General features: G+C 51.2%; 1 protein-coding gene across 2 annotated transcripts in view; it reads right to left on the reverse strand.

Moving 5' to 3' along the window:
- Positions 1 to 15,234, reverse strand: part of NSD2 (nuclear receptor binding SET domain protein 2) — a 77,360-nt gene that overhangs the window by 14,824 nt on the left and 47,302 nt on the right. Inside the window, exons 8-15 of one of the 2 annotated variants that reach the window (XM_036854037.1) lie at positions 14,306 to 14,387; positions 13,023 to 13,141; positions 3,021 to 3,158; positions 2,743 to 2,866; positions 2,249 to 2,449; positions 1,249 to 1,428; positions 711 to 867; positions 374 to 579 (exon numbers count right to left, since the gene is read on the reverse strand). In XM_036854037.1, the coding sequence (XP_036709932.1) occupies positions 374 to 579; positions 711 to 867; positions 1,249 to 1,428; positions 2,249 to 2,449; positions 2,743 to 2,866; positions 3,021 to 3,158; positions 13,023 to 13,141; positions 14,306 to 14,387 (1,207 nt within the window). Of the gene's footprint in view, positions 1 to 373; positions 580 to 710; positions 868 to 1,248; positions 1,429 to 2,248; positions 2,450 to 2,742; positions 2,867 to 3,020; positions 3,159 to 13,017; positions 13,142 to 14,305; positions 14,388 to 15,234 lie in introns of those variants that run through there. The other variant, XR_005020104.1, reaches the window with a different exon arrangement.

Consider the following 15,234-nt stretch of genomic DNA (forward strand, 5'->3'; position numbering starts at 1 on the left):
TGGGCAAAGGGAGCCCGCAAGCCGGTGCGCGAGGCCCGGACCGCAGGCCAGTTTCCTGCACGCCGCCATCTCACGTAAAGGCAAGCGGTAAGGAATTCCTGGAAATTAGTACGCAGATAATTTCTTAAAAGTAGTTTTAATGCGTGTTAGTGAAAGTCACCACAGACCAATGCTAGAAAAGTCATTGAACATTACCTCTTACCCTCTGCTTCAACAAACCAGTCTACAGACCTACTTTTTTCAAATGTAAGGTACAGCTAGAATGCTGAGTCCAGCATTTTCTACAGAGGTCAAACACTTGGAAGCAGAAATCAGGATGAGCAAAGGCACCCGAGCACGCTGTTTCCGACCACCTGGGAACCAACCTCCGTACCGTTTTTGAAGACTCTTCCGATCCCTCTGACCCCCTGGTAGCGGCTGCCCCGGTCCCCCTCCATGTACGGGAACACTCGCGCCTGATGCGTCCAGTAATAATCTTTAGACCCAAAGAAAAACACAGGGAATTCTCCAATCTCGTGCTTCATTTTCTGAATATTTGGGGGAACATTTTTGGGATGGCAAACTTCTGCCGGCCACCATCTATTATAAATATTAAAAACAGGATTCACAGACTCTTCAGAGAGAGTGACAGTAATTTCAATGCGTTAAGTTCTGTAAAGTAAAAGAAGACATTTGAACAAGGAAAGAGGGGCAGGCGCCTCCTCCCACACCTGTAGTTCCCCAGCTTCACCCAGATGATGTCCTGGAAGTGCAGCTTCTTCCCGGCCCTGCAGTCGTTGCAGAACCAGCTGCCGTCGGGCATCTCGATGTTCAGGCAGTCGGGGTGGAAGGCCGCCGGGCAGGACTCGCAGCACAGCAGGCTTCCCCCTGCACAGAGGGCGCCGTTCAGCCCCACCCGCCCGGCTCAGCCCGACGGCCTTCCCAGTCTACAGCTCTTACCCTCTGACCCTCAGACAGTAGCTTAAAAAAAGAGTCACCTGCATGTAAACACAAAGCACGTTTTGTTTTCACCACTAACGATGTCCCATAAGCCTGTGAAACGGTCACGGTTAACTCAGAGATACCACGTATGCGACTACACGTGCACGCACGGGGGTGGGGGGCGGCAGGAGGGTGGAGAGCCAGAGCCTGGAAGGCGCTGCAGCCGGCCCCCCACCCTCGGCCCTGGGAGCGCCCCAAGGAGCAGCACTCTGACCGTCCGGACGGCCCCGATGGAACCGCAGGGCTGGACGCGGGGGGGCTCCTCACCTTTGGAGCACACGAAGCACCAGCTCACGTTGACATGGGCGTGATGCCTCTTGCCCTTCCGGGCGGTGAAGTGATTCGTGCAGATGACGCTGTTGGACGCGATCACTGAGCAGCCTGCCGCCAGACACGCGTCCCCGCCATGGTAGGCGACCGGGCAGCGGACACACCGCATCATTTTACCTGGAGAAGGAGAGACACCCCAGAGCCCAAGGCACTGAGCAGGGCACTCCAAGGCACCAAGCCTCCACAGGTTTGCAGGGCTGCTGCGGAAATACACCTGAAGCAGTTGATGAAAAAAATAACTAGAGTGGGAGGGTAAGGATATTTATTAGACGTCAGGAAAACACATTTCCTTAAGGCGACGGTGCTTCAAAACGATGTCAGAAAACCGTCAGGCATTTAAAACGCTGTTTTCTGAAATGAGGTCAACCAGGGTTTCTCGGCCTGGGCACTGCTGGCCCAGCGGGGACCCGCGGGGTGTCCTGTGCACGGGACAGTGTTTAGCAGCACCCCGGCCTCTACCCGCTGGGCGCCAGCACATCCCCCCGCAGCATCTCCAGACACGGCCATGTGTCCCCTGGAGGGCTGGCTGAGAACCGCTGGCGTCAGGAAGCAGAGGTAACCCGCCACCCCCAATCCCACACACCTAACGTGACATAACGTAGACCTGACGGGATTTTAGAATATTTTTCTCGCACGTGAAGGACCATTAAAGCCAGAACAAATAGAATCTATCAAAATGGCTCAAAGGCCTCCCACTCCTAAAGTCAGGGATCTTTAAGACGACATTTAGGGCAGGAAGGAAGGAGAACATCAAGAAAGACCCTAACCCCCCCATCCCCACCCCGTGTGGAGTCAGTGACAGAAGAACCACCAACCGTTCCTCCAAATCCACATCAGGGGTGAAGCTCTGTGGTGACAAGCCTGACAGCCCCTGCCTGCCCTCTACGCGCCCGGGACCGTGTCAAACCGGCACGGAGGCTCTCGCTCACGTCTGTACCTTTCGACGGCCTTGGGTTCGAGGGGTTGGAAGCATGGCAGCTCAAGCAGCTGTGCAGAGGGCAGCGGAAGCCCCGGCTCTCGAACACCGTCAGCGGGAACTTGCGCACGCAGGCCTCATGGTAGAACTTCCCGCACTGCGACACGACGCAGCGCTTGACGTCGGTCTTGCTCTCCTTACACACGAAACACGAGTGAATCCCTGACGGGGTCGGAGGGGCGGAGAGAGGGGCACAGAACAGGACTTGAGCTGCAGCTCCTCGTGGCTGGAGCACCGGCTCCTCCTCCAACCCCGCCGGGCAAACCAACTGCGGAGGTGCCCCACGGCCAGCCCTGGGGGCTCCCGGGGAGGCTCCGGGTGTCCTCCCGACACGGCACCAGTTCTGAAGAGTCCGGCCAGGGGACGGGGAGGTGGGCGGCGGCCCAGGCCGAGAGCCGGAGCGCACGGCGGGGCGGGGCGGAGCGCACGGCGGGGCGGGGCGGGGCGGGGCGTACCTGAGGTGCACTCGCTGCACGTGAACCTCCCCTCCGGCCTCCGGGAGAGGCCCAGGCAGGCCAGGTGGAAGGCGCCGCAGCAGGGGCCCTCGCACAGCACCAGGCTGCCCGGCTTCTCGCACAGCTGCGGGCGACAGGGGTGTGAGACCAGGTGTGAGAAACCGAACTCCACACGATCCCCCGACCCCCGGGGCTCTGGGGCCCCGGCCGAGGGGAGGGAGGAGGGCCGACGAGGCCAGGCGCCCGAACGGCTGCGTCGGAGGCCGCCCGCCCCTCACCTGACACACGTGCTCCTTCTTGGCGGTCGCTCCTCGCTCAGACCTTTTAGACGAGACGGACACTTCGGTCTGGGTTTCGTCCGCACTCTCGTCTGGGGACTCCGGGGGCTCGTCTCCGGGGCCATCCGAGACCTGGGAGGAAGGAGGCGGACGACAGTTCATAGTGGCCGCCAGCAGCCCCGCCAGCTCCCCTCACACGCGGCACCACCGGTGTCCGTGACGACACACTTGCCGATAAGCTGTGTACAAATTCGGAAACGGGCTCCAACCCGCTTGACTTTTGGTACACAATGTGCACAAGGGGCACAAGGCTTAACAGCCTCTCCCCATTCCTTAAAAGTGAAGTAACTTTTATGAAAACCCAATTTGGTCTAGTAGGTGACCTAAGATGGGCTTGGGGACCCAGAATCTTGGCTTTTCTTACCCGATCTGCTAAAGGTTCAACTACCTTAAGGGAAGGGAAACAAGTTAACCCCCAACACGCTTTTGTGTCAAGTGCAGGCCTTGGTGGCACGATCGTGTCACTCCGGCCGTGGTCGGACGGGCGGGAAGCGCGTGCTCACCGAGGTCAGGAGCCGGTCTTCCAGACTCATCGCACCCGTAACTGACCGCCCGCCCGTTCGCCTCCCCCCACGGGGCCAGGTGGGGAGGGGGCACAAGCTGCCGCCTGTGCCCACGGCAGTCCGCGCGACAGGCGGAGAGACGGGGACTCGGAGCAAATGCAGTGACTCACGGGCCGTGTTCCGTCCGTCTCGCCTTCATTTACCAGCGATGAGTGAGGCCGGGCTACAGCCTCCCCTCATCACTGTACACAGCTTTTTCCCTCACTTGACCAGCAATAGCAAATCTTTAAATAGAAATCAATAAATCTTTAGTCAGAAAACTTTCTCATATATCAAATTCAGGTTTGTTTTAAAGCCTAAAAACACATTTGGTATTTATCTGATGTTTACCAAATAAATGTTGAAAACTGAATTTTTCAACAGAGCAAACGTGTAAGCTACATTTCCTGTACACCTCAATAATCACAGCAACCAGTAATTATGATCTAGGCTTGCTGCTTGCCAGTGAACACAAAGCTAGAAATTGAATCGGGCCACACTGTTTTTTAAAAAAAAAAACACCAAAAAACAAAAGAAACCCCAGCAGGCCATTCACCCGATTCTGCAGCCTCACCAGTGAAATTCTCCCAGATTCACCTCCCTGAAATTACAGGGGGCGGAAGGAAGAGCCCCTGGTAAACAGAGGGGTTTTGCTGACTTAAAACCTGGTGTTGAAGTGGCCTGACTTTTTCGAGGGATGTGTTGGCTGACTGGCACCGGTGGCAGGGTGACGGGTGTGTGGGCCACCGTGCCAGCCTGGACGCCCGCCTAGGCTTGAGAGCGTGAACAGCACTAAAGCACAGGTGTCAGCCCGCTGCCGCGAGGCTGCCCAGTGAAGCCCTCCCCTACGGCTCACCTCCTAACCCTCCACACTGACACCCGAAAGAAGGCAGTCAACTGGAAGAATGCTCCGAGTTCAAACCCCAGTTCAACGTGTCCGTCAGATGCAGGGTCACAGATGGGGGCGAGCACCTGAGGCGAGTCTGCAGCAGGTGCTGGGGCAGCCGGGGCACCAGGAAGGGAAGCAGCCCCGCTGGCCCCGGTCCCACTAGGCCGCCTGAGAACCGAGGCCCAAAGAAAGGGCCTTCACGTGGGCTCCAGGGAAGAGCCCGGTGCCCGACCCACCAACCCAGGTTCTTCCCTCAACATGGCTGCAACAAATTTAAAAGCTAAAAAAAAAAAAAAAAAAAAAAAGAAAAAGAAAAAAAAAAAAAAAAAAAAAAAGAAAAAGAAAAAAATGCACGGAGAGAAAGACAGAAAACACAGACCAGTCCTGGGTCAAAGGAAGGAACAGCACCTTTTATTTAAGATTTACAGAAAAAGTGAGCACGTTTCCACTTGGAGATATTTCCTAAATTAACAAAGTCTGGTTTGAGGAAATAAACACTGAATACATACTTTGAATGGAAGTATAAATGTTCACGACACACACGAGGCGCATGTCCTGATGGGTCTAAGATACACACACAGCATCAGACCTTACAACAGCACAGTCCGTGACGGGGGCGGGAGGGTCCAGCTTCCATCCCACCGCACCCCTTCCCCGCGACTCAGCGGACCCCTAGCACACGGCCGGCCGGGGGTCTGAGGGCAGAGCGGGCGGGCACCTGGCTCCGGCTGCAGGCTCCACCTCCACGGGCACCAGGGGCCGGCACTTACTCGGAGATGCGTTTGTGAAAGCGACACATTCACCTGCACGGTCCCAACACAGTCCCAAATCTCAGGCTACGACCTCTACGGTCTATTCCATATCCAATAGGTAGGGTGCATTCGGAAAGAGAGAACCGCAGTGACCGAGTGGACGGGCGCGGACTGCCGGGCACTCCCCGCCGCGCCCGAGTCCACCAGAGCCACGCCTGCGGCTGCTCGGCCAGCAACTTCGCTCCTGACTTTCCAGTTTCCTCCAGTCTGAAAACACTCTACTCTACTCAGTATGCGACAGCACGGAACTGCCCGTTGGCCTCAGAAATACACTCCTCTACGGGCAGAGAATGTGGTCTCCGTGATCATTACAGGGATTTTTCCGGATGATATTAACGAACATAATGTGACCTAGTGAACACATTTAAACCAACTTCGAGAAGCGACTTATGTGAATCCCAGGCAGGTCCCTCCCTGCCGGGGCTGGAGAGCAGTCCCCTACGCCTCGGACAGAGTTACAGTGAGGTTCAAATCTTTTAACAAAACACATCCCTTCACAAGTTGAACACTACATCATTTTTAAAATACAATTACAGACCTTGAACAACAGATATTTCTATAAACCAACATTACTTTTATGTTTAAGTTACGCTTTTGTAAAGGAAGAAATAGATAACTAGAAGTGTGTTCACATAGGATTTTGGATTGACAAATGATACGAATCCTGTGCCCAGGAGATTTAATGAGTTTAAAGTCAAAAGACTAATCTCAAACAGGTCTTCCAAGTTAATATCACAGTGAAATATTAGGGTGGAATTAAAGTAATTTGTAAATTAGTCATTCATCACCTGAAATACTACAATTCAAACAAAAGTTATTGAATTTGTATTAAAGCAACCCCTCTAGATGACACAGCTCGACCCTTCCTAGCTGCCCCTAAAGTCCAGGTCTGAGTCGTGGGAACACACCCTGGCACTATCCTCACACCCACCTTCTAACCAGGCAGCTCCTGTGAGAACCGACAGCCCCAGAAGGTGCCAGGGAGAACCACGTGGTGGCCAGGCAGGCCGTGGGGCTGCTGTTCCAGACGCAAGGCCAGCCCTCATCACAGATAAAATGAGTCTCTAAAACGTCCTATCAACCCAACGTTGTCCCAACTGTGTCCCCAGCGGGGGCTGTCCCACAGAGAGTGGGCTAGAGCGGGGAGCTGGGGAGGGGCCTGGCCAGCGGCTGCAGGCGCAGAGCTGAGTGACCCACCCCACCCCCACTGATGGGCCGGGCTGCCCTCCCCCACCTCAGCCGCTTCTGGAAGGTGCAATATGCCCCGAACGGTTAGCACATGCTTCAAAACACATGCCAAAGAATTATATGCAAAAACCCAACACCTACATTCAGGCCAGAAAAAACTGTAAATGTGGATCTACCAGGTAACCATGTAGCTACAAAGGCATCTCACAAGATGAGGCCTGTCTGGTTCCTAAACAGACACTGAGCAGGCGGGAGGGTCCCCTCAGGGTGTCCTCGCTGGTGGAAATGCCCAAAGCGAGTGGCCCCTGACCCCGGCAGTACAAGCAACAAGATGCAGGGACGCAAGGCATGTGTTTGTTACCTGCAAAGGACACCCAACTTTCCATCACTGGCAAGTAAATCAGTACTAATTTCTAATATTCTAGGTAAAACAGCAAAAACAGTACTTAAAAGGATGAAAATCAATTTCACTGACCAAAAATCCTAAAATATACAGGAGTCAGCATATTTCTTAAAAAAAAAAAAAAACTGAAAGCCAATCATAGATTTGAGAGCATTCTGAGAAACCTTTTCTAATAAGATAGCGATATTTCGGTTCTTTCAGCAAAAGACTATAATTTAGATTCATAATCTAAAAGATAAAACTGAGTCCTCAACAATTACTACTTCTGTTCATAGATTTCTAAAAGCTGAGGTGATGAAGCTATTGATTTTAAAAGCACAAATGCTAGTTTCACACTAAGTCAAGGCAGCTCTCACTCGGTCCACATACAAACGACTATCTGACCAGAACAACCTGAAACGTGAATTAATAACTGAAAGGAGCCAGACGCGCTTCAGAAACGAGTTGAGTTAGAAACAACCAAACGGCAAAGGGATCAGGCACACTTGCCAAAGTCACAGTGACCGTACTCTCCAGCTCCCCTTTCAGACAGGAGTCCCTGCTGGGGGCCTGGGGGAGGGTGCCTTCTCGCCCACCTGGGCCCGCACGAGGCCTCGCCCAAGCCAGCCAAGAGCCACCCGCCAAGCAAGCACTGCTCCTTCTACTGGACTCATCAAATGGACGGAGGACGCTCCTTTATTTAAAACACTTACACTGCTACTGAAATGGTGAACAAAACCTCAGCTCTTCATCTGCCACAGCGGGCCCAACGTCCAGGCTTTTGGTGGAGAACCCTAATTTTAAGCCCACACGTGGGCACCTTTTATGTTTTCGGAAGTAGATGCTAATTTACAGTCTGACTTTTCATTAGAACACTTCTAAGACAGACTCGATGAGAGTCGCCCCCAGTCTGGCCACGCTCACACACCCCGGACCTAACCCTGGGCGAGCAGACCAGGGCCCAGGAGACCGAGAGGGGCAGCAAACCTGGCCTTTCCGCTGTCCTCTCCTTCGGTGTGTTCAGCTGCTCCCGTCCCCTACCACGGCAACCTCTTGAAATGGCCAACCCCCCCCCCGCCCCCGCTGTCCCACGCCCCGGCCCTGAGTGCTCCACTTGAAACGTTCCTGTGGTTCTGCGTGGACTTCCCACGAAAAGCACGGCATCAGGCACAGCTAACGCTGGGACGGGGGCCTCACAGAGACCACCCTGGGAGCAGGCTAACCCTCCCACACTCACACACGGCAAAGAGCCACTCTTTGCCTTACGTTTCTGAAACTCTGCTTCCTTGTGAAACTTCACTTAGGTTTCTTGTCGGTTTTTAGGAATGTCCTCTTTAAAACAGTGAGGTTACTTTCAGTTGGGAGGTATAAATGTGCGAGATACTAAAGAGAGGACTGAGAGGCAACCTCACCTAAGTCCCCCACGGCTGAAGACTCTGGGAAAGGTGCACAAGGAGACAGGAGTCTGTGGGCGGCAGTGGGAGCAGCTCCACCCGACACGGCATGGGCCCGGGGGGGCCGCTCCGTTACCGCGGGCTACCTTCATCTCTGGAACAGCTACCATCTCAGCTTCTGTACACTCAGACAAGTGTCCACCTGTGGCCTCCCGTTTTGTTCCAGAGGCCCTCTTCGCAGCCACCTCCCCACCAGGCCCAAGTGTGGCACGTGGAAGGAGCGGTCACGGCAGTGACTCTGTGCATGGCATAGCCGAAGTCACCTCAACAACTGTCAGCTCAAATGACTAAAGACCAGGGCGAGTCGGCATTACTTTGACCTTAGGAAAGGAAGCCATTCCGCTATAAAGAGCAGCACAGTGGATCTGTGCTCCTGCAGACAAACTACTGCCCGACCCTCAGCTCTTTCAGAACAGGAGCCCCTTCCACTGCCCTCCTTCAGGAAGCTGTGGGCAGGCCCTCTCGGGAACTCTGCCCCCCACCAGCGTCCCTCAGCGAGGCCACAGCAATGCTGACTGCCTCTGCCTCTGCCTCTGCCTGCCGGCACCTTCCCGCCTCCCGTGGGACGAGGTGCCCCCACCCCGCGCTGAGAAACACTGCGTCGCCCCTCCCCCCTCCTGCACGCACCCCTATTTGCTCAGCTGAGGCTAAGTCTACGGCGCTCCTGTGGACGCAGCGTCGAGTGGCCCCACCAAAAAGGAAGGCGCCCCTCTCTGCCGGCCCCTAACGCGCCACCACGTGTCGGTCGCTGGCTGGCTACCCACTCAGAATCCATCACGCCGTAACTTCGAACGAGTCTCTTAATCCTTGTCAAAGGCCTTCCAGGCTCGAGTCTTTACTTTGGGTGATGGCTTCTTGAACTAGGGTCATTTTTACACCACCGTTTTTTCACATTTTAAAATTTAGTGACTGGTGTTTTGAGAATCCTACATCAGTCCTGAGCTCCTCCACGTCCCTTAGGGACAGCGTGACTGAGGCCGTCCTGGGGGCCCCGTGTCCACTGAGTTTGAGCAGAGTCGCGCCCCCAGCCACAGTCCAGTACCCGGAAGCGTCAGTCAAGCCCAGCGTGGGCCGCTTCTAGGGTTACTTTACCCCCACGCGCACAGTGCTCTCAAGAGGATTGCTTTTCATGCCAAAGCAAAATTTATACTTCTGGATAAAAATGGAATGATGGTGATTTTATTATTTTTATTGTTATAACCATTATTGTCACAATAGCGAACCACTAAGTCCTTGCAAGGCGCCAGGCACCCCAAGTGTTTTACATGCGTTACACTACTTAATGGTTTAGAACACAAGTATTTAGTGAGAAACTCTCATTAAAGGAAAAACACACCTGAAGAGTCCGCTCGGAATGAACCGAGTGCTACCGGCCTGGTAACGTGAAGAGCCCTCCCGCCTCTATGACCTGAAGGGCACGGAGGCCTTTCCTCACCATGCAAACATGCGGACACCCTGGGGCACACCAGGTGGTCACCCAAGATTGAGACATTTAATATAATGGCTCATGTTCTATAAAAGCAACCAATGAAGAGGTTGGTGTAAATAACCTGATTATAGGACCCCCCCCTAGATAAGGGTTATTGAATCAAAAGAGTTAAATGGTTCACAATGATACTGTAAATGACATTTTTTTCCTACAAATTTACTATAGCTAGTGTCATAGTAAAACTGTTTAGTAAAAAAAGACAGAATCAAAAGTCTTCCTGCCTTTTATGTTGGAAATTAGTTTACTATCTACAGGATTGAATACATTCCATTAGCAATGAGAACAGTCGACGAGGACTCTTTTTAATGTGTGCTGTTTGTTCTTTGTTTTTGAAGGTACAGGTGCTGACATTTTTTTCAATAAAAATTCAGTAAGTTATGAACTAGAGGAGAAAAACGACCTCTAACAGGATGAACCTCTACAGTGTGCTGTCCTTGTCACCGCCCAGGACAGCCCCTGATCGAGGGCATCCTTTCAACTTGAAATCTACATTGACCACTGGAATATGAATGTGTTTCTGTTATGAGATGAATGTGATTGGTTAAATGGCCTTGATTAGGTATCTTACCTTGGTCTTAAAATTTGTTATCTGTTCTCTTCATTGTATGTGTTATTAATACCAGTAAAAACAGATTATCACACATCTTCCATAACTGATTGTGAAAGGAATGCCACTGAGTGTGCACGATGACACGCCGCCTGCAGCAGACATCTTGGAAAATTACACCTTTTTAAGTGCAGCACAGAGCAGCTGAGTTCAAATCCAACTTGGCTGATGTGGGCTCCCATAAAAGCTGTTACCAGTGAAGGCGAAAAAAATAAGAATTTGCTCTACTAAGGGAATAAGAAATGAAATTACAAAACACTTAAATCACATTAATTACTTCCCAGGCCTTTGTCATGCAAGTGTGTGATTGTAATCCGTCCTCCTCATTAGGGGATGCAGTACTACTATGGAATAACTGTTCTAACGTAAGGTTTCATTGATCACATATACCTTGTTTGAGAGGAATTTAGACCACAACATGACCTAAAATGTCTTGAAACACCAACCCTATGAAAATTCCTTATTTTAATCAATGGTATTGAAAGGAGAGACTATAAACATGCAGAGGGCATGTGACTCACCCCGAATAAGGGGCCAGTCTGAGCCCTGCAAACAGCAGCCCCATGGTCGCCCAGTGCCCACCAGAACTGGACCTAGCAGCTTCTAGAATGTTTCTTTATAACACTGCGCTTTGTCTCTCATGCTAAAAGGCACTTAGCCTGGCAGACGTCGTAAATGTGCACTGTAGTTCAGTAGTGTTAACACAAACAGACAAGCCTTCTTGTTCACCTAAAGCGGTTTTAATAAAAATGAACTCTAATGTGAGATTTATATAAGTCGCATAAAAGTGGCCTGATAGAAAAAGCCTAGTAATTTAAATGTTTTTCATGTAAGGAACAGAATGCACACTATGGAATCTATGTATCACCTTCAAAATGCAAAAAGGTGTATGATTTTAATGTATTTAATATATAATATAAATGTATTTAATAATCTATTTCTGAAGTTCTAAAGAATTAAAAATCAATTAAGCCTAATGATTGTAAAATGCTTCATCTAAGTCTTCCAAAGTTCAGAACAAATGTCTAAGCCAGAAAGATGAAACTCATCCTGGTCAAAACCAATGTCAGACCATCAGGTGTGTCTGACAAACACGTTTTACCCTCTACCCGCCATCCTGGCCCCGTGGTGAGCTGCTCTAGACCCACGCCTCTAACCCACACGACTCGTGACCAGGAACAACAGACAAGATCTCAGCGGCCTCAGTGTTTTTCTTTTGATGGTATCTGACAACAGTGGAAGTAAAAACTCCACCAAATAAGTGGGCCAAAATATGATGCCAGAAAATCTCATTAAAAGTGTTTTAAAACAAACTGCCTTAAGTGAAAGGGTCTATAGAACTGAAACTTTTAGTATTCCTCTTCTTTAGAATTGCAGACCACCTTTTATTAACTTTTTAGGATACTAATCTGAACTTAGACAAGAAAAATAGGAAAAATGTTTGTATAGAATTTGCCTTTTCATGTTTCAGTAAGCTCCCAGGAGCTCAGCGAAGAATTCTTCCTGCGTTGTCTTGACCGTGCCCAAATGTAAGAAATGTTCAGTTACCTACACCCACTAAGACTGGCCGAGGGCTCCACCCCACACCGCCCCGAGGCCCCTGCACGCCTGCGAGAGCAGATGCCCACCCCCGAAGGCCCGGCCCCCTCTAATGGGCATAAGCACCTGATGCTGAGAGAGCAGGGGACGCCCCGTCCCCACCACGGACCACAGTGGAGACCACGTCAGAAGTGCCACCTTCTGACCCACTCCCTGCCTCACTACCCTGTTCCGAAAAAAGCCCAAGGTGAACATCTCTTCACAGATAGTCTAAAAACAGGACTCACGTCTACAATGAGAAAAAGAATCACAGGGAACAAAAAAACAAGAAATTAAGACTCGACAATAAGCTCCTTGGGTAGTCTCTAAAGCTGGGAATCCCAGACTCCCTCTGGACAAAAAAGGGTCATACCTACATTCTGAGGCTGTTTTTCATTTTGTTTTTATTAACGGCAAAGACTTCAGATTTGACGATGCTCTAGATGTCATGATACAGTGATGTGTGAGAGCCTCAAACAGCTACAATTTCACTAGCGGATACTTTCCGAGTCCAGAAAAGAGGAGTCACATTACCACGGCAGTCCTGACTCACCTCGACACTCAGGGACCTAAAAACATGCCAGAATTTAAAGGACCAAAGCTGTGGACCCAAAGTCACGGAATGCACAAGGCATGTGCACAGCGTGTGGGCCCCGCCATCCCGCTGCGTGAGCACACCAGCCCCGCAGGCAGCCCCGCTGACGCTGTGTCAGGTTAGGACCGGGTGAAAAATCACAGGACCAACATCTTGAAGACAGATTTCAAGCACAATTAAAAGCATCAATACTGAAGTACAGCCACGTACATTTACGCATACACCGTGTGCGTGTGTATTTCTCTCTGAAATAGACACGGCTCAGAGCACCTAACCTCCCTGCGACTGTGGAGAACACCCGGGTCACGCTGATTAAGTCTGACCTTTATCACACTTCAATGTGGGTAACTAAACGGCCCTTTGTGTGAGTGCGTGATGATCACTATTTATTATGATTTTACCTCATCTCAGTTAAGGATGCAGAAGGAGAAGAGCTTTTGCTAAAGGCGAGCGACGCAGACGCCGCTGCGGGGGCCCGGTGCCGCTTCTTCAGGGGCTTGCAGGCGTCAGACAGATGTTTTGTGGCTGTAAGATAATTTTGGTTTATAAAGTAAAGTTTGAAACCTTAAACCCCTCAATCTCTTTCCTGCTTTAAAAGTACCCCGCTAATAAATGAAGTTTCTAAAGATGGATTTTCTGGGCTTAACTTTTTGTTGTGGAAAAATCAGGGCTGACGAGCTAGACAGTGAACTCCCACGTCCCCCTGCCCAGCCCCAAAAAGCCCTGCCTGGGCCACACCAGTCCCACCCAAGCCTGATGTCAGGTCCCCCTGCCTGGCCCCAACCCGCCACCTGGGCCACACCAGTCCACCCCACGCCTGGTGCCATGTCCCCCTGCCGGTTCTTCTGCAGCAATCCCAGACATGTTATTTTACCCATGGGAAGCCAGAGCACCTCTGCACGTAAGGTTGAATGCGGCCACAACAGCACTATCACACTTAAAAGTAACAACCCTTTCTATCATCAAATGTCCACTCGGTTCAAACTGTTCACAAACGTCCTGTTTTTTTAAAACAGTCTGTTCAATTAATTTTTAAAAACCAGTACAGCTCTTTATGCAAATAAGGGAAACAGAGCCATTTCCAATCTTCACTTACTCTGTATTTTATTTTCCTTTCTTATTACAATTTGGAGATGGTAAGCTTTCTTTAATGAACTACCAGACAGATACATCAAAAAGATAATTAATGAAAAGGTAAAAAGTGACCTGATTCCCCCTTCATTGTATTGACAGTTATTTTTCACAAACATTTTAAGCTAGTTTCTTCAACATGTAAAACAGAAATAACCAGTCATTACTTTTACTTTTTAGCTAATATACATGGAGAACTGGGTACTAAAAATAGTGGAATTTACAGCAACAACTGGTACCATCAAGTCAGAAACCTGGACATTTCTGATTCGAATCACTTCTCTAACCTAATTTAAACTGAAAACAGTAAAGCCAAGTACAAGTCAGCAGAAGAGTGACTTCAGTGACACTCAGCTGACCGTCAACCGCACATAAAGCGGCTCACCTTTAACTGCATGGGAACCTCCTCCCCACCTCGCCCTCTAGGCTCCAGCTTCCTGCTCACACGCTCACCCCTGGCTCCACCCCCCGCCCCCAGCGGGGGCTCCCCGAGGACAGGACCAGGCCGGCCGCCCACCGCCAGCCCAGGGGACCTGGAAGGAGCGCTGACCACATTACCTGCCTGGCTCTTGAGCGAGGAGGCTGCCTCGATGGCCTTGCAAGAGCCTGTGCGGGATGTTTTGTCTGTGAACGTCTCTCTCTGTTATAAAAAGGGGGGGGGGGGCGGAGGGAGGAAAGAAGGAAGGGAGAGAACAAAGAAAACGAAAAAGGAAAGAAAGGAGAAAAGTCTCCAATGTGAACTAACACAGGCTGCTGAAAAGCCGTGTGGCAGAAACGTCTTCCTGCGGAAGCGTGCTCTGCACAGAGACGGTCAGCGGCTGCGGCCTGCCCAACTGACAGCCTCTCCGTAACCGGCCGACTCTCCCCTGCCCACCCCGCCCCACCCCACTATGACGACTGCTGGGAGGGGAGGGGCAGGCGCCGGGCCAAACCTGGCCTAACCGGTCACTCTGAGAACCTCAAATGAGACTCCTCAGTCAGCTACCAACCGTCCTCTGGGTTCAGCGCGCAAGTGAGCGGGAGGGAGCACCACTTCTACCCTAGGCGAGCCCAGTCCATGCAAGGTGCGCCTGGCTCACTCCAGCCCACCAGGCGGACCATTTCCAGTCCTGAGATAAGCCCCAGACAAAGCTCACAAACAAAGATCATCCAAAAGCACATTTCACAACAGAAAAATAGCACACACACAAAAATATCATCCACATTGGTCTAGCGCTCAGAATTCAAATAATGTAGTCTGGACAGCACTGGGGCAACCACTGCCTCACAGCCACCCTGCCGCCCAGGAGGCCAAGTTTGCCCCGGACTCCAGCAGGGATGGTCACAGGACCGGGGACAAAGTAACAGGTGCCCAGCACTGGGAATGCTACCTGGCCCATCCAAGTGCTCAAAGCATATTAGGAATTATACCCGATATGGCTTATAAACTTAGGTTTATAAAAACCAAACCTAACACTACTCTCTTTAAAAATCATCTGTTATTTCCT

This window comes from Balaenoptera musculus, chromosome 5 (assembly GCF_009873245.2).
Source record: "Balaenoptera musculus isolate JJ_BM4_2016_0621 chromosome 5, mBalMus1.pri.v3, whole genome shotgun sequence".
NCBI classification, from domain to species: Eukaryota; Metazoa; Chordata; class Mammalia; order Artiodactyla; family Balaenopteridae; genus Balaenoptera; species Balaenoptera musculus.